This window comes from Haliaeetus albicilla, chromosome 3 (assembly GCF_947461875.1).
Source record: "Haliaeetus albicilla chromosome 3, bHalAlb1.1, whole genome shotgun sequence".
In the NCBI taxonomy this organism is placed as follows: domain Eukaryota; kingdom Metazoa; phylum Chordata; class Aves; order Accipitriformes; family Accipitridae; genus Haliaeetus; species Haliaeetus albicilla.
The window spans coordinates 64,388,301-64,415,999 of record NC_091485.1 but is presented as its reverse complement, the minus strand read 5'-3'; the positions used below and the strand labels follow the sequence as shown (position 1 = coordinate 64,415,999).

The window sequence follows — 27,699 nt, the reverse complement described above, 5'->3', positions numbered from 1 at the left end:
CAAGCAAAACTCCCGCGCCAGAGGACAAAACTGCGCTCTTTGGATAAGCGCTTATCATTCTTGAAGCTGGCACAGCAGAGCAGAGCAGCCCATGCTTCAAAAAGCAAAGTAATTAATTCTCCTTGCTCCCAGCCGCAGCAGTCTCCGTTGTGCAATGCTGCACCGCAACCGGGCATGGAGAAACTTTCTTACCAATCAAAAGAAGTATTCATTTTTTTTGCTCTGACACAGCAGGGTTGGTCTTCCTTTTAATATTACTGAAGACAATGTCTGCCTTGCCTTTCCGTGACCTTCAGCGTGTGGCTTCGTGTTAAAATTTCCATCCCCCCACATTCAAACGCTGGCATTAAAAAGAAGAAGGAAAAAAAAAAAGATTAAAATTCCTTTTGTTTAAATCCCTAATAGGGAGCCTTAGAGCATGCTGCCCTTCAGACATGGGGATAGGGCTTGCCTTGTGCTCCTGGCTCTGGGCTGCTCACCTGGGCTCTGTTGGTGTCCTGGAGAGCAGGTCAAACCCACAGACCCCCTGCTCTCTGCCTGCTGTTTTGCCCAGCTGTGGTTGAAACCTGGTGGTAGCTGAATTTGGCCTGGAGAAAAGGTTTGAAGCTGTGCTTCTGGGGTACTTCTGCTCTCCCTCTGTATAATGGGGCTAACGATGCCAAAACCACTGGCATCCTATTTCTGTCGCAGCTGCTCCAGAGGTGTTCCTCATTCTTAGCTTCACAGTGCCTATCTCCAACTGTGTCACAAGTAATAATTAATAACAACAGCAGTCAATCAAATTTAGTGCTGATTTAAATTCCTGGTTGCAGGCAGCCTCCCTGGCTCTTCAGGGCCAGCTCCCCAGCTCAGAATCCTCCCCTCACCTGGAGGCAGTTTTGGGGGAGACTATGGGGGGGAACATAGCACTTCAGGTGAGGCAGCAGCCAGTGGGGCTCAGCAATTGAAGCTATGGCCAACCCAAGTGAAGGTAAATGTTCAAAAGTGCGTTGGGAGAACCTGGAGTGAAGTTGTAGACAACAGACCATCAGAGAGCAGCCAAATAAGCATGCATTTGTGTGAAACCCCAGCTACAATGAATAGGTGCTGGGGAAGATCCCTTTAGGAAGAGGTTTAACAGTTGGGCGATAAGACATGATGCTGCTGTTTGATGCGTGTCGGGAGCACATCGAGGCAGGAGGCAAGGTCAAGTATTCCCACCCCACCGGAGAACTGCATCATCATTCACAGCATTAGCTGGTGGCCCCAGCGCTGAGATGAGGGGGACCGCCAGCGTTAGAGGATGACAAAAAAGCAAAATATGTCAGATTCGAACATTTAGGTACAGATATATGTTAAATGCCACCATGTGGCAAAATGCCTTTTGGTATTAGTGACTTCGCGTGAGTGGTTTGGAGCGGCCAAAGAGGCTGAATGGCTCAGTTGCTTTTGAGCTGAGGAGATAGTGATGTTCTTAATACCGGGAGGGATTTAATCACACATGCCTGCTAATGTGTTACAAAGCACCCCGGGGGATGCCATGAGCTCCTGTTTTAAAGGGAGGAGAAATTCCCTCTCTGTGGGAATAAAAGAGCAGCTGCAGCAGTGGCCAGAAATGCCAGCCAGGCTGGGGGAGCAGCTGGCACCTTCTGTGGGGACCCCCATAATGAGGGTCGCTGAAAATAGGAGACAGGGGAGATGTTTAGGGAGAGACTTAAAGGTGGAGGGAATTAAGGCAGGAAGGTGGAAGCTTTGCCCAGAGAGCTGTGCTGGGGAAGAGGGGTGTCTCGGTGGGATCATGTGGGATGTAGGGTCCTGAGGAGCCCTGGTCCCGCTCACTCTTTTCTACCTTTATGTCTTTGCCTCTTGGAGAGGGAAAGGCTTTGGGTGAAAGAATCAGAAACACAGATGAAACAGCAATGATTTGATACAAATACAAAATGAAGCTTCCTTGCTGGAAGTCAAGACACAGCCAAGCTGAATTCCAGCTCTTGCCTTTAGCACATTGTCGTGGTTTAAGCCCAGCCAGCAACAAAGCACCACGAGGCCGCTCGCTCACTCCTCCCCCCACAGTGGGATGGGGAGAAACTATAAAGAAAAGCTCGTGGGTTGAGACAAGGACAGGGAGGGATCACTCACCACTTACAGTCATGGGCAAAACCCAGACTCAGCTTGGGGAAAAAACAAAATCAATTTAATTTACTACCAATCAAATCAAAACAGGATAATTAGAAGTAAAACCAAACCTTAAAACACCTTCCCTCCACCCCTCCCTGCTTCCTGGGCACAGCTTCACTCCTGGATTTTCTACCTACCCCTCTCAGCAGCTCAGGGGGATGGGGAATGGGGGTTGGGGTCAGTTCCTCACACCTTGTCTCTGCCGCTCCTTCCTCCTCAGGGGGAGGACTCCGCACTTGTCCCCTGCTCCAGCGTGGGTCCCTTCCATGGGCTGCAGTCCTTCAGGAGCACACTGCTCCAGCGTGGGTCCCCCACAGGGTCACAAGTCCTGCCAGAAAAACCTGCTCCAGCGTGGGCTCCTCTCTCCATGGGGCCACGGGTCCTGCCAGGACCCTGCTCCAGTGTGGGCTTCCCACGGGGTCACAGCCTCCTCCAGGGGCATCCCCCTGCTCCGGCATGGGGTCCTCCCCGGGCTGCAGGTGGAGATCTGCTCCACCGTGGACCTCCCTGGGCTGCAGGGGGACAGCCTGCCTCACCATGGTCTTCCCCACGGGCTGCAGGGGAATCTCTGCTCCAGCGCCTGGAGCATCTCCTCCCCCTCCTTCTGCACTGACCTGGGGGTCTGCAGAGGGGTTCCTCTCACATTTTAATCTTCTCCCCTGCTGCAGGTTCCCCTTCTTAACTCTGTTCTCCCAGAGGCGCTACCACCATCACTGATGGGCTCGGCCTGGGCCAGCGGCGGGTCCGACTTGGAGCCGGGGAAGCTTCCAGCAGCTTCTCACAGGAGCCGGCCCTGCGGCCCCTCACTCACTACCAAACACCCCGCCACACAAACCCAATACACACATTTATTCTGCAGTCTTGTGAATAACTACATATGTCTCTCAGTTTGTCCATAAACGCAGGTAAATGGTAGTATTCCTTTAACTATTTCATAGATGTGTTGCAAAACCAATGATTTTTTTAGATTAAGATTGCTGTACACTAATTTTTACATGATATATTGCTCTGGGATGATGTAGACTTTTAAGAAAGAAAAAAAAAGGAGTAAGGAGAGGATGAGTTTGTGTACATAGAACTTCATCTATGAAGAAGTTTCACAGATGTCCCATTTACTGTGCCCGAGCCAATCTGCTGGCTGCGTGGTTCTCACAGTATACTTAAATTATGAGAATTGTACTATAATTAGAACTACCATTTTGGAGCATCATGTCTGATGGAAATAAGAAAACAATGGAAAAACCCTGCTTTTGCTTACAGCATTCTAGATGTGTGCTGTGTGATTAGGTCTGATGCTTACCCAGTCACTCAGCTCTTACCTCCAACCTCACTAGAGCTTGCAATAGTCTGATTGGGATATGGTTCAACTGTAACACCCGAGAAACCCCGCCTTGGGTTTTTATGCTGCTTTTTCATTCCTTTGCCACTTATCTCACATTCTCTTGCTCTCGATACATTCACTTTTCCTGCTGTACTATGAATATTTTCAGAATTATGCTCAAGAGTCATAACCACTTTGCACTGGTTACTGAGCAAATGAGTACAGAAGTCCTCATGTTTGCTGATCTAAATGATCTCAGGTCTCTCTTTTTTCCTCGGGAGATGATTAAAAAAATTCCTTTCCATCACTGGTGTGTTTTTTTCCTTACTATCAGGATGCCAAATGGACTTCCTACAACATTGCCTTATGTGCCTTTGTAATGAATTCTTTTTCCCCCTTCTGTAAGCTCATAAGATTTCAGGATGTGTCTTTTTGCTACCTAACAATATCTGAGGGGTATGAGGTGATAGGGAAAGTTTTAGTGACTAGATTTCTGCTAATAGCAAATATAATGTGTAAATATTACTTAGCTTGGTTGCCATTTTACCTGTGTATTTCTCTAGATTTTAAGTTATCACCACATAATTATCATTATAGTCATAATCACAAAGATTTCTTGCATAACCCCGCACTTCCCCCCGCAGCCTGTGATGGTCCACATGGTGCTGGAACACCCCTTCTTCTGAGAGTGATCCCTGCAACTGCTGGGCTTCATCCTGCAGACGCAGACTCCCCACACCACATACTGGCTGATTTTCAAAGCGATGCATTAAATGAAATTCCCAAAGGTCAACACTGGAGATCTGAGGTTAGAAATGGTGCCAATGCAGTGATGTGGTTGAAAAGTGAAGACCTCTTTTTTTCTTTAAAAAAAAAAAAAGGATTTGTGAAAAACAGATCATTTAGGCCATAGCGAGATTCATATACACCGAAGTTTCTGCCCCAAAACTTCCCAAGGTCAGGGTGGATGGGGCTTTGAGCAACCTGATCTAGCAGAAGATGTCCCCACCCATGGCAGTGGAATTGGATGAGATGATGGCCTTCCTTTGAAGGTTCCTTCTGACCCAAACCATTCTGTGATGCTGTTGTTGTTTGCTGTCTGAGTGGTCTCCCGCCATGATCACATTTAGTAAGGCTTCTGTCTGACCTGTCCTAAATTGTACCTGTGTTACTACGTGCTTGGAGTTCCCAGATCTCTGACAGCAGTAAGGAGCTAACAGCAGCTCATTTACTGAGCAGCACCCTTCCCAGCATCTTATGGACCAGGCAGGAGAAGTCATATGTGTATATAATGAGAACCCATCTTCTTGTCAGCATACAAGCAGACTAAATTAAGAAAGTAGAGGCCACCTAATTCAAGTCATTCCTGGCTTCCGAGCGATGGATTTTTCTACAAGCCACATTTACAAAAAAAGTGCTGCACAAGTGCAAAAATATGATTTTTTTTTTTTTTTTTCTGTTAACTAGATTTCTTCTGATTAGAACATTTCAAGAGACTTGGGTTAAAACACGTTGTGAAAGACGTCAATCAAAACCTGAGCACCTGGTCCTGGGGACCTGCCCAGGAAAGGCTGTCCCAAGCCATCCCCTCGCTGCAGGGCTTCGCCAGGCACAGGGCCCCGCTCTCAGCCACGCACTGCGGTGCAAATGCCAGGGAGGCAAGGCTGTGCAGGAGGAAACTCGGCGTCAGCAGCCTATTTTCATCCATGTGCAACGAAACCCCCACGGCCAAGGCCGTCCCTAATGGCCGCTGCATACAAACAATGTCCTGATTGTGCCTCGCCGCCTGGACTCCCCTAGAAACGCAGTCACTGCGTCGGTATTAATTAAAAACAAAGCCTGCTTGCAATGCCCAGTTTGTGAACCTGTTCGGCAGCCACACTGAAGCAATCTTTGTGGGGACCTGGGTTGCTTTAAGCTAAAGAAAAGGGGCCACCGGTTCGGCTTTCCTTGATGAAACCTGGTGTCTGAAGGTTTGGTACCACACCACAACCTGCCTGCACAAACCTACCCATCGCTGCCATTCTGCTGACACCGGCAAACGCCACGCCAGTCTTTTGCAAGCCCATTTGTTTGCCGTGGGAGAGCTTCATCTTTATTATCTCTGCGATGACAGACTCCAGGGCCGCTGCTATGGTTTTATTTGAATTGCAGAGATCTTAAAGCGCCCCAGTCCTGGCCCCTAATCCCACCGTGTCTGGGGCTGTACAAATACAGAAAACCCAGGTGAGTCTTGTTCTTCCTAAACCTTCTGCCGAGCTCCCAGGGAGCGCCGCTGGTTAAACAAAGTAGGTCAGCGCTCCAGACACACAGACATATGCGCACATCAGACAGGAGAGATGCAAACTGGAATATTAAGCCACCAAGTGGCTGTTAAAAACTGTGCACACGGGCAATTAAAATATTAGCATCCTCTCATGTAAGCAAAGCAGACAGAAGTGGCAATTAGTTTCAGTTACAACTTTGGAGTCCTGGAGGAGCATCCTCAGAGGCATTTTCTTTTTGGCTACCTGATGCTTGCATCCATCGATTTGACAATCCACGTGGGGGGCACGGACGTGACTGCACAGGCATCTGCCTCCACACACGCAGGAGTACTACGCACAGCACCACATGTGATGGGACACATGCATGCTGTCAGACTGCGTTTGCTTGTGGAAGAGCCGAAGTTGCTTCCCCACCTCTTGCTGTTGGACCATGACATGGAAATGCAGCAAGTGCAAGCGCTGCCCTATCCAGTCACTCCTCTTCAGCACTGAACTAGACAACTTTATTGTAAGGAAAGTCGCCGAGTGCTTGCTGCCGCCCACTGCAACCCTCCCTTGACACTTAAATGCTGTGCTGATGATTAATAAAAATAACTCTGTATGAGTGAATCATGGAGACAGCTTCTTTCATTCATTCATTCAGGTTGTGACTGCAACCAAAATAAAGGTGTCCCCCAAGTCCCCATTCCCAGGCGCTATCCAACCCCCTTGCACAGTGAAGTGCCATCGAACACCAGGGAAATAAACATCAGTAGTTCACCAAGTTCACTTTAATCTGGTTAATGTTTGCCAAGCTGATTACTGCAAAACCAGTTAAAACTCCAATCACAGCTCTAAAGACACTGAGCTGTTGTGCACCAAGGAGAGCTGGTGGGGGCTGAGTTCGGGATTTTAAATGGAATTAAATAAAATTATTAAAAAAAAAAAAAAAAAAGAGACCAGAAAAAGGTTACCAAAATGTTTAGCCTTTGTTTTATTGAGTTACAACAAATGAGCAACAAGTTAGAAAAGTTGGATTTATTCAAACTCCCTAGCATCCTATTTGTGCAGCGTACTGAAAGGTGGGTAAATTCTCCAAACCCAGCTCATCAGAGGAACGCACCGGACGGCTCTTGCACCCGCTCACCTACACACCCATGCTCCCGCTCTCCTCCTCACACGTGCATGGACAGACACTCTCACACAAATCCAAATTAGCAGTATTTGAAAAAAAGTGCACTCGAGAACCTAGGATTGATCTAAAAATTTAGTGGCAAGGGTTAATCAGAAATTTCTGTTCTGCGCTACAACATCTAAAGCTGGAGGGCAGACTGTTCGTTATGGTGTCCATCGTTGTACCAGCCAGAAAAACACAAACAAGTTCAGATGACGAAGCATCTTAATTTCCTCGCTCCAACCCCTCTGGGGGTTGTACTGCATGCTTAAACAAAAAGTGCTAAAAAAGAAACCCAAAAAAGGCATTCTAGCCAAATCTTCAGAGACCCACAGCTGGGGCTGGCTTGTAAAAAGTGAAGTACAGGAGCTGGAGAAGACTTGCCTTGTAAGAGCATGGAAAAGCAGAGATTTAAATACTTCAATCAGTAGCAGGTGGCCATAAAATAAAACAAAAAGTCAAAACAACAAGAAAAAAACAAACCCCAACCACTCCAGAATGACCCTCCCCAACCCCATAATGTGTTTAAGTGGGCTGAAATGTAAACCGGGGTGGGGATCTGGGCTCAGATGTTGATCCGCAACAACAAGACTCCACAAGATTACAAATCTGTCTTAAAATGCTTCAGAAAAAAAATCTCCTCTCCCTCCCCCACAAAAGACACTTCCCTCCCCCGAACCAACCCCCAAATTTTGCAATGGCATTATATGCAAGAATAACTTGCACCTATTAAAAAGTTAACAAAATTTCCACATTGTACAAATCTGTTCAGTACAGGAAGAGGCTGGGCAGGAAAGTGGGCAGGAGAGAAGCTAAGGAGAAACCTATGTACAAGGACCCTTTTCTCTTTCTTTCTTTCTTTTTCAATGCAGTAGTAGGACTTTGGCACTATAAACGATCCCATGATGATGCTCCACGAGAGTATTTCTCGCTGTGCCTCTGCAAGCGCAGTTTGAGACTTGAAGTCGCAACACGCTATCTCACCCCAGGCAGGAAAATAGTTTTCTTCTATTTTCAGACAGCATTTCCCCTTCAATGTCACGACAGTGCAGCTGAGGAGTACCCCTGCAAAAATTATAAAAGCAGAATATTATTTTTGAAGGCACTATGAACAACTATTTGAGCTGTCAACTAACACAGCATCCAGTTTACATCCCTGCACATGCAGTAGCACTGTATTTTGTATTAACCATACCCTGAAGCCTATCCCTATCACAGCCTGATGCTGCGGTAGGGTGCCAGATTTTTGCTGTATGTAACACCCAGCTAATAATCCCGTATAGATTTCTAACAGGGACATACAGCCCAGCCTTGACTCTGCTGATCCCTCACTGCTGTACACCTCAGGCAGATCCTCATGCTGGCTCAAAGATGATGTGCACATGTTGGGGGCAGCTACTTTGCGACCACAGGCCAGATAGTGCTAAAGGCAAGACGACTTCAGGTCCTTCTTCCCCAGTAAATCCTCTCATTAAATAATTTTTTTGCAAGATTTTAGAAAATAATTATACAAACTGCAAGACAATGGAAAAAACTGCACGTGCCTGTGCTCTGCAGAGCAGCTCCCTGGCTCTGCTACAAGTCCTGCACCTACATAAAGGCTGCGCCATGCACCAGTGATTAAAAAATAACCCCCCAAAAATCAACCTTCAAATACTCACCCACCTATACATATCCCCAGTTCCCAGCAGAGAGCAAGGGCTCTATGACAGGGATTATGTTCGGCGTGTTTTTCCCCATTGAGGCATAAAGGTGCAAGAAGTGCAAGCACCCACTCAGGCTGGAGCTGCACGCAGCAGCACGAGGTGGCTTCCCTGCACCATCCTCCTCACGCGTCCTGCAGCAGTGAGGTTTTCCGAAACCTGAGTTAACCTGTTTTTTCACACCTTTCATGAATATTGCTACCGGGTCTGTCATTTCCCACAAAAGCAGCGAGCTCTGTCTGGCATCTGCAATGCAGAAAGCAATACGGTTGAGCCCAGTAGAAGGACACAGGCTTGCACCAACACCAAAGGCAAAAGTCCTCCCCATCCTTGCCACCTTTCCTCAAACAGGCCCCAGCTCCTCCTAACTCATTGGAAAGTTTTAATTGCTGCACTGGGTTTTGCTCCCCCCTCTGAAGTCCTTCATTGCATTACTGCTTGGGTCTCTGACAAACCTCAGTGGTTTCAGAGAAAACAGCAAGTCCTCTTTACTTCAGCCTCACTCCCTGAAATGCTTTAGGGTGAATTTTGCAAAAACCACTGGTCAATCCCACGCTGACTTCAGGATGGTGCCTTGGAGCCCAACACCAGTAACAGGCACTATAGCTAGCTTTATGGATGAAACCCTAAACCACAACAAAAAAAAAAGAACTTGGACAGAAACAGAGGGAAACCCCAGTAGTGTTCACTTTTACCAGTTTCAGACACCGTGGAATGCACTGGGCTACCAGCAACTGAGTGATCTCAGCTCCCACAGCGATGCAAAAGGGGTTGGAGATACCAAGGGGACCCTAGACCACCTCTTATGCCCAGTACAATGCATGCAGCGGAAGCAAGGGGTGACTTCCTTCAGACTTTTTGTTTTTCCTCTGGTGTGCAACTCCCAGACAGGGTTTTCCTTTGGCACATCTCCACAGAGCAGTGGTCACAGCCATCAAGAACCAGGGCACGCATCTTCTGGGGTGTCCACCTACCTCACTCCCCCTGTGAGCCATGGACTTGGTGCCTACATTTTGCAGGGTCTGGGCTTAAAATGGAGGTCATGAGGTAACTCTAAAAAAGAAAGTTTACAGTGGAGACTGTGGTGGTGGAAAAAAGTAAGCTTCTGAGAAAAAACCAAAAGCTCTGGGCTGAGGAAATACTGATCTTGGGAAAACCCCATAGAGAGACAACGCTGTGAAGAGAGCCAGCGGTAGCTGCCAACGACTTTGGCATGCTCTGGTCCCGCTCTCATGTCTGAGCTGCAATTGGCTGATTTAATTTAGAACCAGTTTCTGTTTGTTAGGCTTGTGGGGACAACAGACCTAATTTTGACCCGTGCCGTTCGAAGGTAGGAATAGCTCTACTAATGGAAAGTGAGCTCAAGCACTTTCTTGATACAGCAGTTGAGCCTCGTTACAAGAGGGTAAGAGTCTTCATTACGCAGCATCTAGAGCATTTTCAGTGATGGCTTTAGTGCACCCTACAGCAGCCACTCAACATCTTGAAGGTCACAGCATCCTACGGGGACCGATCTCCCAGCCTCACCATTTAGGAAACCCGACCCGCTCTGTGAAATAAATCAAATTTGGCCAAAAGCTTCAGATATGGACTTAGTAACAGAGCCTTTTCCTAGTCCAGGGATAATATTTCAGAGCCTGGTGTGAATCCTGCTCTTGCCAAGGCTGGGTGCTTGTGAAACTCCCACTAGCTGCAGCAGCAGAATCTGCTGAACACATATCAGTTTTGAAAAACTCAATTTTCTAAAGCATAAGGTCTGTCTAGGCTGTAACATAAATACTCCCTAATAGCTTCAGAAACTCCTAAAACTACACACCAGAGCAGAGAGTGACTGAGATGGTCTGGAAGAGCTCAGGTTTTACAGAAGTCGCACACAAATTCAGCCAACAACAGGAGTATGGAGATCGATCACTGAACAATGTTCACTTTAAACTACGTACAACAAGCTGAGAAAACAGCAACGCCATGAATATCAAAGGACCATGTTTCTGCCTGATGTAGGGTTCAACAGTGAAAGTTTCACATAATGACTGTGGCTGTTTGAGAGTCAAGAGAAGTCCCTTGTCAGCTCTTCAGTCCACCTCTTACCTGTAGCTAGGTCAGTCACACAACCCCTCTAAGGTACTGAGGGGTATAACATTAGGAAAAATCAGACTTTTATATGACAACAGGCAGAAACAATCTCTCCATCAGGTCTTACAGTCTTTGCTTTTGAGTCATACCCTGGATGTCACCTAAGAAAATGCCTTGTTAATTTAACACCAAAGTTTTAACTAAAAGTTATGTAAGACAGGCTTCACAAAGAGAAAAGTGAAAGCTTATCCTGAAGGAAAAAGGAGCCAGTAGCTGGGATTTTTCCACCGGTCCCATCAGTGTGGGGTATAAAGCTTCCAGCTGTTGTGTCACAACGTCTGTGACAATGCCTCCATGCGGGTACCAGAGAGCAGGCGCTTGCGTTTCTAGGCTGAGACTTGCAGGGAGAATAAAGGAAAATGAAAGAGAAAAAGACTTTGGGCTTTTGTCAAGTCCCCAGGCCAGCATGCTGAGAAATGGGCAAAGAACAGAGGACAAAATGGTCCTCTGATCTTACTGCATCGTCTTCACAGCGGAAGCCCTGCTCCAGTGCATCTCTTCTCAGTAGGTGTATTTTACAACCAGCCACTGGAAAGCTCCTCATCAAAAGGACAACCCAGCAAAAGTTTAGCTGAGATCAAAGTTCTTATTAAAATTCCTCTCTGTTAACACTTGAGCACCTTCACAGCCCTGGAGCTTTATGGTCTGTGCCACAGCACAAAGGCAGGAGGTTCATCCCAAAGTACTCTATGCTGCTCGCAAGCACAAAAATGCAGGCACCAAACTTATGCTGCTGGAAGAGGACTGTTGCAGAGCTTAGTTTCATGGCACAAGAGGTTTGTAAGAAATAGTGGTTTCAGGCACCCCCCCTCTCCTGCCCTCCTCCCCATTCCTTCCTAGCCCCTGGCCTGCTCCCTCTCCTCAGTATGAATGTTTATAGCTGGAAGGGGGAAATGGTCTGGAATAACAACCCTGGGGAAAAAAAAAAAATCCCACAATGCATTTATTCATTGCACATTTGATTTTTAAAAGGCAAATCAGATCCTGTCTCTCCTTTCTTATGTGGCTGCACAACAGTGGCACCCCAGCGTGCCTCCAGCTGATGTTCCCATGTCCTGCCTCCTTTAATCTCTGCCTTTGCCACACAGGTAACACAGCCTGTTCCTCACATCCCTAATCACCAACTTCTGCAAGCATAACACAGGACACTGCCTTGCATTGCAGTCTGAAGCTTTAAGATACTTTGTGATACAGATGCTGTGATAACATTTCTCAAAATTAGCCGACATGATTCATAGTCCAAAATAAAACCACTGCAGGGCTTCCCTTTTCAATGCAGAGAAAACATCCAGGAGACTTTTGGACAAGCACTGTGCAAGGAGGAACTGGAGGACTCTAGGCTACCCAGAAGGGCTTGCTAAGAAAAAATGCACCTCTGCAACAGATATTAGTTCAATTCAAGTACTGCGAGTTGCAATAGTAGAAGTCTTCAGTGCAAGTATGGAGGGACTTCTATCAGTCCTGGCTTTTGTATTTCCTTTTTTTTCTTTGACTTTTTAGATGTATTTTTTTTAAAGAAATGATCAAGTATCTTATACTTACTAGGCACCAGAAAACTACTAACTCTTTCTAAAATAGATGTTCTCTCACTGTGGTTGTTAATGCAGGGTGCTGAGCTTTCTGTGGAGTAAGTTCTAGCTTAAGGAGACTCCAGTCTGGGAGAGACAGCCTCTGTTATACTGAACACAAAATGTCACAGGCTCCAGTGAACTCAATTGAACATGCAAGTCAAGAAATGCTGACAGTGCTTGCTCCAGATTTATACCTGTGCAACTGTGATCTGTGAGGCTTCAGGTCTCCAAATAACACATCCTTTCAGATTGTGAAAGATCGTATAAAACCCCCTTAAAGAAAGGCCCTGCAGCTTGCTTTTAAATTCAAGATCCTGTGAAGATCTGCTAAAACACCCACACAGCTTAGTCTGGGGCATTTCCTAAGCCTCTAGAGTGAGCAAGCAGAACAAAGCAAGGTTGGAGACAGTTCTCACCTGCAAGAGGAAGACAGCACATTTGCATGAGCCACTTCAGTCCCCACAACTTTTTTTTTTTCTTTTTAACTTGCTGTTGCATAAAGAAGCATCTCTGTCCTGGGCCCTTCCCCCAGTGACCTTTTATTCTGAGCAGGGCAGGATGCTGCAAAGGAAGGACCCAAGGTGCAAAACCAGGCACAGCCTCTATTCACAGGAGATCAATGATCTGTTAGCAAGGGGGATATTAGCAACTAGTGTTACTTACTATTTCTTTGCATGGCTCAGCTGCTATGTTTTACATCAGGCGCTGCAGAGGTTACATAGGTCATTTAAAGGCAGAAAGTTCAAGGTTTAATCACTTATGACCAAAAAAAAGAATAAAGATAAAATATCTCCCTTATCCAGGACTTGACTCACAAGGAGACAAGAAACAAGGCAAACAGCACTAACCCCTCCCCTACCATGCAGTTGCTTTAATTTACAAGCAGGATGGGTCTCTCTTTTGTTCAGGCATCCAGCAGGCACAATGATCCGGCAGGCACGGGCTCCAGGGATTTATACTGAAGAGGGGCTACAGGATGCTGGAAGCACACCAGACAGAGGCAGGCTCAGAGAAACAGGGCACCATCAGCATTACCTGTCTATACGTGGGAATTGTCTCCAGATATACTTTCAGAGTCAAAGTCCGCCAGCTCTGCCTGGCCTTCGGGTGCTGTTTGGCTCCAGCTGTCCGTACAGTCCGATGCAGCGTCATCCTCACCCACTGTCACCTCCACCCAGTTGACCTCTGCCGGCTCCTCGTTCTCCTCGCTGCCGTGGCTGTTGCACTCCAACCTGTCTGTACCCTCCGCCTGATTCCCCAACAAAGAGTCTTTAAGTGGTTCGCAGTCTCTTTTTGCTCTCACCACTAGTTTCCCGGCATTCTCTTCATTCAGTTTTTTATGCTCCTGGTAATGCTGCCGAGACACCTCGTTACCATTCTTTGGACTCTCGATGTGTTTTGATCCCTTTTTCTGGCTTTGCTCGTTATGACCATCAACAACATACTGCTGCTGGTACTGGTCAATCCATTTAAGTGACCCTGATCTTAGTGAAGACCGGTTTTCCTTGAACCAGCGAACTATTTCAGTTCTTGTGAGCCCAGTCTGAGATGCTAACTGGTCATACTCTTGGGGTGATGGCCACTGGGTCCTTGCAAATGTGCTTTTCAGTAGATGAATCTGCTCTTGGGTTTTCTTAAACGTGGTGGAGGACCCAGATAAAGCACCAGGGAGCTGAGAGCTACTCAGCAGTTCTGCCTGACTTATTGCACCATTGGGAGTTCCTTGTTCTTTAATTTTTCTGTATGATCCCATTGAGTCCAAGACAGCTTTCTCCATGTTGTCCCTTATCTTTCTCCGCTCAGAGAACCACGAATCTATCTCCCTCCTACTCAGTTTAGTCTCCACTCGAAGCCTGTCCAATTCTCCTTGGGTAGGAAAAGAGCATCTTAGGAAACTCTCCTCAAGGGCCCTAAGCTGCTCTTGGGTTTTCTCTTTGAATCTCTGGAGAGTAAAATCTGTGTATGGGTGAAACGAACGTCCATGTCGACCAGATGAAGGTGCTATTTGATCTTTCCCTAAAGCATCACCAGGGATGTGCACAATGCCCCTTTGACTTCTGTACCTGTGGTCACTGAACCACTTCTTGATCTCGCTCCTGGAGAGACCTGTCGCCTCTATCAGCCGGTAGACTTCTGCATCATCGGGAAACTGGCTTGCCATGAAACTGGCCTTCAGCTCTGCTATCTGCTCTTTTGTTTTTTTTCGCTCACTGGCTGGTGTCAGTGGTACAGCATTCAACTTGGCAGGAATCTCAGGCACCTGAACTACGTGAGGACGCTTGGCCTCTGGGGCACTTGATAAGGTCTGTATCGTCCTCTTTTGCCCCTGGTTTGGGGCAACAGCAAGCGTAATTGGTGAACAGGAAACAGTTGAACCATTTGACACGGGAGTCAAAACCAGACCAGTCTGGCCCAGTATCTGACAAGGCAAAGCTGTCTGGATGATAGGCTGGGGCATTTTTGCAGTTGTCAAAGGAGCTGGCAGGACGGTAATGGTTTGGGGTACTGCCTGGATAGTACCATTGAACATCTTCTTTCTTGCCTCCTCCACTTCTTCAGGAGACCAACTTATACCATGCTTCAAACGTTGAGTAGCAAACCAGATTCGGATTTGTTCTTCTGGATGTTTTGATGCTGCTGTCAACCACGACAACTCTGCTTGTGTTGGGTAAGGAAATTTATTAAAGGAGTTGATCATGGTTGCATTAGTATCCAGTGCAGAGTTGTATTTGGTACTGTTCAGAGGTACCGGGACCTTGGGGACAAGGTTAATATTTGGTGGCAGCTGTACAGAGGGCATAACATGGGCTAACACATCATGGAGAAGGTCTCCATTTATACAAGCAATAGCTTCAGTGGCTTCAGTTATGATGCGGGGGAGAGCACCATCCACGTGGTTTTCTGTAACTCCCTCTTCTGGCTTTTTGGGACCCTTCTTGGTTTCCCCTTTAGGCTTTCCCACTTTCATCATTGGTGTTTTACTTGTGCTAATTCCCCCATGAAGGGAATCATCACACTCTGCATTTTCTAGCCCACCACTTGTGACAGTGGCATCATGAGCAGTGGTCTCAATGGACTGCTCTAAAACAGTCTGATTATTGCGTTTAATTAATTTCAGTTTAAAGTTAGTCTCTCCTGGGTGGTATTTTGTGTTGTGGTCAGATAAGGAATCGTATTTTTTGGTAGTGAAGTTGCACTCAGCACAGACATAGAGGGGGTTGAGAATGACATTTGGATGCTGAGTGTCAACATGCTCTGTAAATTCATTTAAGTTTTGTGTTGAGTAAGGGCAGTACTTACACTCATAACCACCCTGGGGTTTCTTAGACTGATTTTCAGCTGGGGGCTTTGCCTCAACCACTTCGCAGTCTTTGACTGAGCTTTCTGAAGGCCAGTTTTTTTTAGAGTCCTGCTGTGGTACACCAGTCCCCTTCTCTTTAGGAGCCTCTACACCCTCGGCACCTTCCTGCTCCATGATTTCAGAACTTCGCACCATACAAGGAGTTGTTGACTTTCTTTTGCTAGCCATGGCAGCTGCTGGCAGTGGGCTGTCGTCCCAAATGATGACTTTTTTTGACAGGGTGAGCAATCAACTCAATAGATCTTGCAAACAACTCCAACCTTCCTTGATTATTTTACTCTGTTTTGTTTAATGAAGAACTTCCACCCCAGCTGTGACCATCAGCTCCGCCAGTAGACCTGTCAGCTGCATGACACCTGTGAAACAAAGCACACATCGTTAGGCACTGATCTATAAAACACAGATTTAGCAGAAAGCCACAGCTCAAGATGTGTGCATTCACAAGGCCATTTTGGACAATGGAAAGTACTCTTCCTCCTCTCCATCATCAACTTAAGAGTCAAAAATCTCCCCACAAAGAATAAAAGCAGTGGGTAATTCGCAGTGAAGTGTGCCACAGGAAAAAAATGGCTTTGAAACAAGATGAACAGACAGGGGATTTTAATCTCCACTAGACTCAATGTATTTAGCTGGAAAAGAAAGAAGATACTGCTATAAATACTGCATCTTTTTATAGAAGCTGCAGTTTCTATTAATTATTATTTTGAAGCTTGCAGATTTGAAATTGACTGCGATTTATATTAAACTTAATTACTTCCCACTGTCACTTACCTTGTAAATATGTCTACTAAATGATTGTGGTTACTAACGATGGGTGATTTCTAAATAAAGCTATAGGGCTTGCCTTGGTTGTAAAAGCAAAGGCAGAAAGAAGAGTTAATGCAAATCAACACTTTCAAAGGTCTGTGTCTTGACGAGTGGTGGGTTCAAAGAAACTGCAGCAGATCTTTGGAGGCTTATCAAGTCTCTTCCAGAACAAAACGTTCCTTAAAACACCACTTTTCACTCAATATTGACAGAGGTAGCTAGCAAAGGTCACAGAAGCCCTTAGATACCTTTTAAACAGGGTCCCTTCCTGTGACCCTTCTGATATTTTCATCAAGCCCTGATTTGTGCACATCACTCCCTACAGAATTAAAAAAATTCCATTTTTAAGCATAATTCATATGTCCAAGCATTTTTGGAAGTTCCCAAATGCAAGAATTCTGTAAAACATATTTTTAAAAGGATGTGAGGTCAACATCAGTCAGAACAACCACAAAGAAAAACTACACCAGCTGTTTTAGGATCTACCCACACTCATCAGGAGCGGGTAGAGGGAAGGAGGGGAATTTATTTGTCAAAACAGTTTCATTAATTGGAAAAAAAAAAAATTAAAAAAATTCACTCTCCTACTTGACAAGATGCTTTTTCTAATCAATACTTGACTCCAATTTACTACTTTTTCTGGTCAGATGGGCTCTGGATTCATAATACTTCCAGTCCTGATGGAAAACTCATCTTTTACAACCAAGGATTCCTTGGGATGGGGGAGGCACTGGGGTTTACAGACTGGAGGAGGATGGAAAGTGGAGATTTGCAGAGCGGGTAAGACCTGCATTGATTTTTGTAGAAGTGTATTAAATGGAGAATCTGAACTAGAGATCTAATGAAAGACGTGCAGGATGGACTAGATGATCTTTAAAGGTCTCTTCCAGCCCAAACCATTCTATGATTCTATGATCTCATGTCTAACCAAATGCAGCTTTTCTCATTGTGAAGCCTGTAAATGGTAAGCTGCATCCAGTACCAAGCAGACATGAAGATCAAACGAGATAAAATCCCACTGCCGTTACATCTGGACGCATCCAACACCAGGAGACAGTTTATTACCACCTCAGTGCTGTCCCTGAACCTGCTCCTCCTGCTTCTGCATTGGCACGAGAGCCAGAAATAATCACTGTAAAAGCAACCGCTAACTTCTCAGTTCTGTTTGCAGCTGATGAATACTTTGCAGGTCTCTAGAGCATATTTCTGCTACTCTGCCTGTCACAGATCATACCACTCCTGTATATAAGGAAACTCAAAATTATATACTGTCAGAGGAAGCAGCTCCAGCTGGGGATAAAGAGCAGGGATGGCAGGTTCCAGGTCCATGTACTCAAAACCCAGCGTGAAGCAATTCTCCATACATGAGGCACTTCATAAGTGAATTCTCCATGAACCACCTTTGCAGATAAGGCCCTTGCAAAATGCAAGCTGTGAAATGCTAAATGCGCACCACAGAGAAGAAGCTGTATGGAGATGCTATTAGTTATACCGCAGATGCCCCAACACAACCATGCGGTGCTCTGCGTTCACAGCCACCACCACCTCCACACCTCCCAGCTCCAACAGAGGCCAGGGATGCTCCTGCACACTTGCTTTGATTCGGTGAAGCACTGGAACGTCAGCTTGAATTTCAAGGGTGCATTTAAGCTCCAGGTGCTTCCCTGAGAAATGGAGCATCTTTGCTCAGCTCTGTGAAACAGGGAAGGGGCTGCCTGCAGGCTTATGGCTTTGCCTCAGTCAGGATGACACAGTGCCATTTCCCTCTAACCTAGGATCACCAACATTGTCATCATTATTCCCCAAAGCATTAGCACATCTGAGCCAACGTCTCCTCTTTTGTTTCCTTTTTTCCTTCACCCTTTTAGTAATAAACAAGCAGATGAGCAGTGGAAGAAATGATGCCTGGTTTTCTACAGATTTGTGCTGACTGACCTTTATACTGGATTACACTGAATATTCTCTATTATTTCCACATATTCCTTCAAAATTCCCTTCTACTTCCCTTCACAATCATCCTCCTGCACAATATTTTGGCTGTGATCTGTGGCTTGCTGCATCCTACTGCAGACAGGATCAGAAGCTAGAGACAAATGTGTAACTGCCCAAACGCCCACCTTCCTGGCCACCCATTTTTGATGACGCTTGCAGAAAATTAATTATCTTTGAAGCCTCTTCCCTTGTACCCAATTTGGCTGAAGTAGGCCAAAAGGTGAGAGAAGGGGGCAGAATGGGCTCTGTAAGCCTGGCTGCTGCTGGAAACAGGGTGAGGGTGATCAGGCCACCTCATTCTGCCTTGCAGATCCCACCATGCTTGTGACATTGCCTTTCATAGGCAAGGGAAGGGATGTGCAAGGCAGTGCCCTGGGACAGGTGGTGGAGATGAGGATGGAGCCAGGCTCCCAGAATGCTCCTTTACAGCTCACTCTCCCTCCCAGGCCACACAGCTGCACCTAATGGTCTGCTCCTTTTCTGATGTATGACCTTCTGCAAAATTCATGTGGCAACATCAGCAAAAGGAAGAAAATTCAAAAGACATCAAAGACAGAGCAAGGCTTATTTATATTTCACTGAATATCTGCCCCCACAAAGGAAGAAAGAGCTAAGAACAAAAAGATAAAGGAATGGGATGGAAGAGAAAGAGTGGGGAACAAGAAACATCTAGGTTACAACTTGAATCAATCAAAGGTTTCTTAAAAGTCAGACTAAATGTTTTGAATTCCCCAGTCTCTGGAAGCTCAGTGAGCTCTCTGCTGCATTGAGTTGCTGCGCTGAGCTCCCACCTCTCACGAGGACCAGCCCCAAGCAAGGATGCTCTGATACGGAGGAAGGGCCAAGGTCCCTCCAAAACATATATAAATGCTTAGACAGATGAAAAATTCTGTCTACTACAGTTTTCCTAGAAAGTTGTACAGATTGTTGCTTCTCTTCCATCTTCTATTCCACAGAGTGGTTTTCTGCAGGTCTAATTGCTGGTTTGCTAACTCTACACTTCCAATAGTTTTTCTGTCACACGAGAATCACTATCCACCACAGAAATCAAGCCCAAGTCAAATGCTTCTTTTTGGAGGTCAGTAACAAAACCAAATGAGTTTCAGTCCAAGATATGCAGCTTGGGGGGCTCACAACCAGCCAGAGACCATCTTTGTTCCTTCAACCTGCATCCTGAAAGAGAGGGAGGAAATGAGACCCAACACCAGCATGACCAAGGAGAGTTTATTGGGACCTCCAAGCCACAGCCCCTCCAGGACCTCGGTAAGGGTGTCATTTGGGATAAATCAATACACAGTTGCCAAGGAGGACAGACCCCCCATGGCATACCTCTGGGAGCTGCATCATGTACATTTGCAGGGGCTACCACGTCTCATCCAAAGATGTCAGAGAGAGCACCAGGAGCATCTCACAGCTTTCAAACACAAGCCTCTCGCTGGAACATCAAAGCCCCAGCGGACAGCTTTAAGTAGGCAGTGTTACTCCTGACAAAGCTGCTAAATGATGCCGCTTCAGCTCCTCTGATTCAGGAGCAAGGCAGCTCTTCCGAGCTGGTGCTCCGCTGGAGCTCAGCGGGCAGGGGAAAACACAAACTTGACCCCACAAACCTCTGGATTTCACCTGCAGCTGGCTGTTCCTCCAGCTAGTGATGACTACCAAAATTTTTTTTTTTTTGGGGGGGGGAGGGAAGGATAGAAAAGAAGAGAAGATACCCTCAGCAACAGCCAAGGCTTAGCAACCAGTGCATCCTGATGGGAACCTGAGCTACACTTCATCACCTGAGCCACATCCATGGCACACACATCCCTCCGATGGGCAAAACTGACACCTGATGCTTGATGAACAGGTCTGCACCACGGACAGGTCAACCTCTATCCCTAAAGCTGGCCTAGTTCACTCTTTATGTTTACGGACAGGACCCTGAACAACTGACCTCCTTTTTGGGCTGCTGCCACTGTGGGGTGCCCACAGGCGTGGGGTGCAGAGGTACTGCTGCTGGCTGCCCCGTGAGCAGGCAGTCCCCCCAGACATGGGGAGGGAAGGCAGCCCCCACCCCTCCAGCTCACCTGCCACATCTCCTGCTTGTCTTGCCATACCGCGAGGGGTCGCAAAAAAAAAAGTGATCTAATTTTTTGATTTTTTTTTTTTTTTTTTAAATGACCACATGCACGAAGCAGCAAAAGGCAACCAGGTGAAAAACAAAAGCGCTTTGCTCCGAGCAGACAGCTGCCGTCATGAACGAGGTCCGCACCAAACCACAGAGAGCCCATGTGCAGGAACAAGAGCTTTCAATTTGCTTTGCTTCAGCAAAGCCATCCAGGATGGAAGCATACAGGTCAGAAGCAACGTGTTCTTTTAAACCTATATCCCCCAAAAGTGCAGCACAGCAGTTATGAGTGAGGGCCTAGTCTGGTTTTAATTTCTGAAATTTGTTTAAATTTGTTTAATTAACAAAATAACCCAGTCACAGTCCTCTGATCTTTCAAACCCCTGTTAAAATAGCTCCGGAACATCTGACGTGAGAACGAAGTGGGACCTAATTTGGTGACTGTGTACATGGCTGAGGAAACACCAGATTTCCTACGTGGTCACCTGGTCTCAGACTGGGGAAACTGCAGAGAACCGCACAGGGAAAATAAACCATGCTTTTAGGCCTGGCTGGCACTGGAAAATGTTTGCCTGTGTAGCAATGGCACCTTCCAGCAGCAAAAGATAACTGTAAGTTATCTTTTAAGTTCAAGCAAAGGGATGGAAAAATAAACCAAAAAGCTTTCTCTTGCCAAACACTGAAATCTTTTCACTATCTCCCATCCTTCCTTTGTGCCCATAGCTAGTTTTACACCCCCCACTCCTAAAAAAAGCAAGTATTTGGGGTAGAGACTGAACTCCTTTTCTGTAGTTCCCACATGGGCTCCTCTGAGGCGGTGGCAGAGTGGGAATTTTCCATGGCAGCTGGGACACTGCCTGGTCACAGAAAGCATCGGCCAAAACCCTACGAGCTGTGGCTGGGGAAGTGGTAGAGCAAGGGAAAGACGGGGTGAGATGCTGTCTGTCTTCTCTCATACCCCAAAACATGAGTGAGTTGGAGTTAACTCTCCCCATAGCAGCCCTCGTAGCGCTGTGTTCTGCACTGGTAGCTAGAAAGGTGTTGATAACACACCAGTGTTTTGGCTACTGCTGAGCAGTGCTCCCACAGCATCAAGGCTGTCTCTCCAACATTTTCGCCCCCCTCAATGGCAGGCTGGGGATGGGCAAGATCTTGGGAGGGGACACAGCCAGGACAGCTGACCTAAACTAACCAAGCAGATATTCCATACGATATGACGTCAGCTCAGCTATAAAAGCTGAGTAAAGGGAGATGGAAGGGGGGGCATTTTCGTCTTCTGGAGCAACCACTGCCCGTACTGAAGCCCTGCTTCCCAGGAAGTGGCCAGACATCGCCTGCTGATGGGAGGTAGAAAATAACATCATTTGTTTTCCTTTGCTTTCGCACGCGTGACCTTTGCTTTCATTTTATTAAATTGTCCTTATCTTAACCCACAAGCCTTTTGTCATATTTTCTCTCCCCTGTCCAGCTGAGGAGGGAGCTGGATAGAGCGGCTTTGGTGGGCATCTAGTGCCCAGCCAGGGTCAACCTACCACAGTGAGTCTGAAAAAGGCTGTCCAAAGATAACCAAATTTGAAGGGGTGTCAAATTAAAAAGCACGGAAAACCTTCACTTTAGCAGAAAGGAAAAAGCGCACCAGACATAACACCACTTTGTGCTGCATCTTGCTTCCAGCCAAGGGCTGGAAGAAGGTAATACAACAGAGGCTGAAACACGTTGAACCCCCACCCAGTGCAAATGGATCTTTACTTTTCACAGATATACCTTGCTTTTTTAAAAAAAACCAAACAAAACAGAAAGAAAAACACTTCAGTGGCACTTGTGCGATTTGCCAATAAAATCTTTCTTATTTTTCATCCCACTGCACCATTTGCTCTGCCCTTTGCTAGCAGAGAGTTCCCAGCACCTAGCCTCATCTGAAAAAGAACAGCGGGAAAACCATCACCATGAGGATATCTGCAAATAAGTACAGAAATATAGGGCGTTTCAATTGCAAGGGCCAGCTGTTGTTTAAAGAGGGTGCAAGCATTTTACTGCTTTTCTGCTTAGGAGTTCAGTCTCCATGAACAGCATCCTCTCTGCTACACAGGACAAGCAACAGCAAATTACACTCTTGTAATTTACTCCTCCCCACTCCCCCATAAAACCACCACCAACCCTCCCCCACCTCTGAACGTGATGATTAGTATCACAAAGGTATAAACTCCAACTTACAGCTTTCCCATGCCACTTCCCCAGCATGGGGACACAGCAGGAGTAACAGAGGAGGTGCATGGCACAGCACCAACCAGAGCTCACTAGCACAAGCTTGTCGGACACAAGTCTTTCAGTTCCTGGGATTTTTTGTGATACTATCCCACTTTATCACACAGTGAGTGGATCTCAACAAACCTTAACATGGATACCACATTCTGCCCTCGGATGCCAGCAAGGCCCTGCTGCCCACCACCTTGCCAACACTGCACGTTGCTTTTAAAGCAGAGACACCACCTGCACCACGTTTTTCCTGAGCTGAAGAATTTGCCACCCCTTCCAGAACATGTCACCAACCACACCATGATGGACCTCAGTGGGCCTGTTCAGTTCTGGCTAACTTCAACGATAGTCCTCTCCCTCTCATAACCTTCCAAGCTCACGGGTCCCTGGCTCCCCCAGGACTCAAAAGCACATGTCCCTGTGAGCATCTCCGCTTTTAACACTTGACCCCAACCTGCGTGGCTGCCCAGAAGTCATGCCATAGAGTTTAGAGCAGAGCAGAAATTAATTGATATTACTTGACAGCATCATAACTCCCCCACGACCATCTACTCTTCACCCATGAAGGCTGCAGCAATGCAAACAGATGCGGCACAGAGCAGAGCTACCATACTGCTCCATATCAGAGACGCTGAACTCACATTCATTAACATTGTGGCAATATTCTCCTACAAGTCCAAGGATGAGAGGTGAGATACACGTTTCATGGTGCAAAAAAGGAACATGCCTAGGGTGATGTTTTTGCTTCCTTACAACTGTTTTTAGCATGCAGCTGCTACAGCAGTATCAAAAAGCACATCAGCTAGCACAGCAAAAAAATGCTGTTACTCTCCACTGTGATAAAACACTTAAAAACATTGCTTAATTACATGCAGGAGAATAAGCAGAAGCAAACCAGGGCAAATAATTCCTGCATGATGGATCGGGACTGTAACGATTTACAAAAAACCACAGAAAGAAACACAGGTTTTGTGAACTAGAGCAGAGCTTTTAAAACAGCATTTAAGTCAGAGCAGCCTAGAGCTCCAACACTTCTGCAGTTCTTTGTAAGCTGAATAAAACACGATTAATGGGGAAGTATACAGATCATTACAGCAGTAATTTTTGCAGACATGTGAAAAAATAAATTTGAAAGTGTGACACATTTTCAATTCGCATATGTCGGTGTAGACATTTCTAATTGGAAAAAAAACCCCCACATAGATGTTTGTAGCAGGGTGCTGTGGCCATGAATTTTTGTCTACAGAGAAGCAGCAATTGATAATTCTTCTCTCTTTTAAGGACCAGAGGCTCACACCTTTCAAAGGTGCTCGGCAAACCAAACTGCCTCCAGGACTCTTGATTCCCCCCCAAGCAGTATGTGTCTGTGAAACTGGATGTCAACGTAACTGTGAAACGGGGGCGGAAGCAAACGTAGCGCACATCCTGCCTCTGCCTTGCACCCCTACAGCACAGTCAGACTCTGGAAAAATACACAGATAAAACAAAAATGAGGGGTTTTGGTGGAGATGGGCTGAGGGTAGGATGAAACGAGGTTTCAAAAGGCACCAACGGTAGTAGAAAACCCTGGAGAACTTCATGCCTAAGCCAATCCACATGAAAGCTGCCTCTTTACGTTAACAGCTCAGCTGTGATGTGACCACTGCATAGAGATAAAGAAACTTATTCTGGAAAACACAGATATTCTGGAAAAAAACCCCTCTGTAGACTTTACCAGAATAGGTTATCAGGCAGTACCATGCAACAGGCATATTTCAGAGTACACTGCTCACACGCTATTCTTTTGAACTAAAATGTTCTCATTCAGGCTGCTGCAAAGCCAAAGACAAGGGAAAAATGGTGCGTTTTCTGTGCTGCACGTTGTACGAACGCAAGTGGCCAACCCCTTCCCAGAAAAGGGGAAGCTGAACATCGTGTGCTGTGAATTTTCTATTATAAGTACTCATCTGCAGTCGCTGGCTTGTATATATATTTTTTTTCCTTTTTTAAATGCAGGCTTAAGTTTAGTTGCTAAAATCTGGATTAGGCCCGACTTTAGCTTTTTTGCTCTTCGGAAAAATGATAGAATAATCTACTCAGGATGAAAAACAGCACCTTACAGACTGGTTCATGCCCTGAAACAATATTTCTATTGTAGCAATGGTCACTTGTCCCACCCAAGACAGTGGCCTTAATCTCAGGCTAGGCAGCAGATGGTCCCTTTCCAGGAGGGCACACACTGGAGCGGATGGGGCAAGCAACGGGCAGGAGGGAAAGAACCAGTGCCGAGGTGGGCACAAAATCCAGGTTTTTCTTCACTTCCCAACCACTGCTTTCTCCTCCGGAAAAAAGGGTTGGCAACCCACAGCTTGCACACGAAATGGGGTGTGTGGGCAACTGCGATTGGCATGCAAGGGCTGCGTTTCTGAAGTTGGTGCAGTTTGGGAAAAGCTTTTTTCCTTGTAGTGTGGGCTTCTGCCATAGGCATCTGCTTCAGGGTCCTGCTGAACACGTGGCTTTGCTGGTGCTCTCCATCGGAGCTGCAGATCCTCAGGGCCAGAAAGGGACCCAAAATCCCAGACCTATGACTGTGCACACTCAAAACCCAAAAGGTGCTAGTCGGTGCACCCCTGGGGCCTCGCTCTCTCCTTTGGGAAGGAAAAATACAAACTGACGCCTTCCAAGCAAGAAGATGTATGAACCACCCATGCAAGATACAGCCAGATATGTCAGCAGATGTTCTCAAGAGCCACAGGGGAGCTGAATCTCTGTCCAATGCCCTCCATCGGTGGCTTCCACGGGCAGCAAGCTCCTAAGATTAGTCATGTACCCTGTCAAAATTAACTCCTTTAACCAGTGGTGTGTTCACTCCTACGGTGGGTACTTGCATGTTCATAAGAGAGAAATAAAGATCAACAGATTTCTTAAGAGAGAAATAGAGACACTATAAAAATATTCATTCTAATTAGTTTAATTACTTGTCTGTGCAGCTCACTGAATCCTCATCATTGGACTGGATTAAAGTCCCTGGATTTAAGTAATTCTTTATGTTGAGTTTTTATCCAGCACCATGTGGTGGGAGGACAAGAGACTCACAGACAGAAAACAAAAATTATCTGTAGACACTGTCTTCAGCTACATGGGTAAAACCTGGATGTATCCATCTGATTTTATGCAGGAAAAAGATAGTTTATTCTGTTTGAATGTTCGGCTTCATTTCTTTTCAGGTAGGCTTTTAAAGAGTGAATTTTTTTCTGGGAAAGGAAAGGCTGTTAAAAGAAGCATTCTTTATTCAAACAACTTCTAGTAAACATTTCCCATTTGTCAAGATCAAACATCTTAACATCAACGTCTGGTCCCCTTTCTCCTTTGTGCCATCCACCATTCCGTGACACTGCCACCTAGACAGGGTACAGCTGTATACACTTCCTATATTACTATTTTTTTATATATTATTACACAGTCTTTCCAGATTTATTGTTATTATAGGGACACTATCAGTTAAATGTCTCCAAAGCAGAAAGAAGACGGGCTACGACAGAATCAAGACATTTGATTTCTTTACTCCATGTGCTTAAAAAACTTAAGCAACAATACAGAAGTTTTCCTGCTTTAGTATTTCTCACACCGCTTGTTTCCCTTGGCAATTTTTTCTGCTCTGGGAACCACAGCACCCTGCCTTTAGTCAGCTGAGCGTCAATTTTTTCCAAGTAAAGTTATCAAGGTTCTCACAAACGCTTTTGCAGGTGAACTGCAAAGGGGAAAACAAAATAAAAATCACATGCACATTCTGGGCATCCCTCTTGCATAGAAATAAGCTCTAAATTTCTAAAAAAAACCCAAAACAAAAAAACCTTTCACTTCTCAAGAAATAGCCCCTAAAGCCCCACAACTCTTGGCTCAGGCAGCACATGGCACACATCACAGCAAGAAACAGAAAGAAAAGCGCCCAGAGGACCTGATGGAGGGGAAGGAGCAAGTGCTGAGGCCGGGAGATGATTTGGTGACCACTTCTTAGAAGGGTTTAGATTTGAGGGAAAGAGAAAGGATAAGAAAACTGTATCACCAGGTTGTCACATCTGAACAAGACAGACTTACGGGATGCCTGGCCAACCCTATTTGTCCAATATGGGGAGCAGCCTTTGCATCAGCCTCATCCAACACAATAGCAGCGCTGAAGGAGTCTATGGAACTCTCAAAAGAGAGGAAGGAGCTCAATAATCAACACAAAACATTAGTAACCTGCATGTGTCTATAGCTGCACACCTCCCCCTTTGACTCATTCATGATGTGTTAGAAAAATGCAGATGGTTTGTGATTTATAAAGCTGATGAGTCACTGTACCTCTTTCCTTTCACCCCCCAAGGGCTTCTGTGTGTATCTTCACGTTCCCCAATGAGGAGTACAGATGAGAGGATAAAACACTACCAAGCAGACTAGTGTAACATCTCCCTCCCACAGGATAGTTTTAACTGTGCCCCCCAAACACTGCTATTCTTCTCTCCCACCCTCATTTCCCTCTCCACTTGTCTATGCTCCAGTGAACTCAACAGCTATTGCTTCAAGTCATCCAGATTGACACTGCTTATGCAGTCTGAACCTTTGCACCACCAGGAAAGGCTTCAGTACATAAAATTTTCCCCTTTTAAAATGTTAGGTCTGGCTTATAATTGTAACAACTGAAAATATTCACTTCCTGAATGGAAAGTCTTGAGCTACAGTGCCAGACACTATTGAAGGAAGCCCAAAAGCTTGGTTTGGGGTATGAAGCAGCATCTTGGAGCCCACCACACTGAATACCTGCACAGTGATGCAACCGAAACAATTCACCTCAACATTTCCAGAAGCAGGAATTTCAACACACCTCCTTCGAAACCAAACCACCCCTGGAA

At 46.0% G+C, this 27,699-nt stretch overlaps 1 protein-coding gene across 4 annotated transcripts in view; it reads right to left on the bottom strand.

Moving 5' to 3' along the window:
- Positions 1-6,694: 6,694 nt before the first annotated feature.
- ZHX2 (zinc fingers and homeoboxes 2) overlaps positions 6,695-27,699 on the bottom strand; it is a 79,126-nt gene continuing 58,121 nt past the window's right edge. For 3 of the 4 annotated variants that reach the window (XM_069779988.1, XM_069779986.1, XM_069779987.1), the window contains exons 3-4: positions 13,341-16,022; positions 6,695-7,963 (exon numbers count right to left, since the gene is read on the bottom strand). In XM_069779988.1, coding sequence (XP_069636089.1) covers positions 13,345-15,834 — 2,490 coding nt within the window. In that variant the 5' untranslated portion in view covers positions 15,835-16,022 and the 3' untranslated portion in view covers positions 6,695-7,963; positions 13,341-13,344. Of the gene's footprint in view, positions 7,964-13,164; positions 16,023-27,699 lie in introns of all 4 variants that reach the window. The other variant, XR_011324128.1, reaches the window with a different exon arrangement.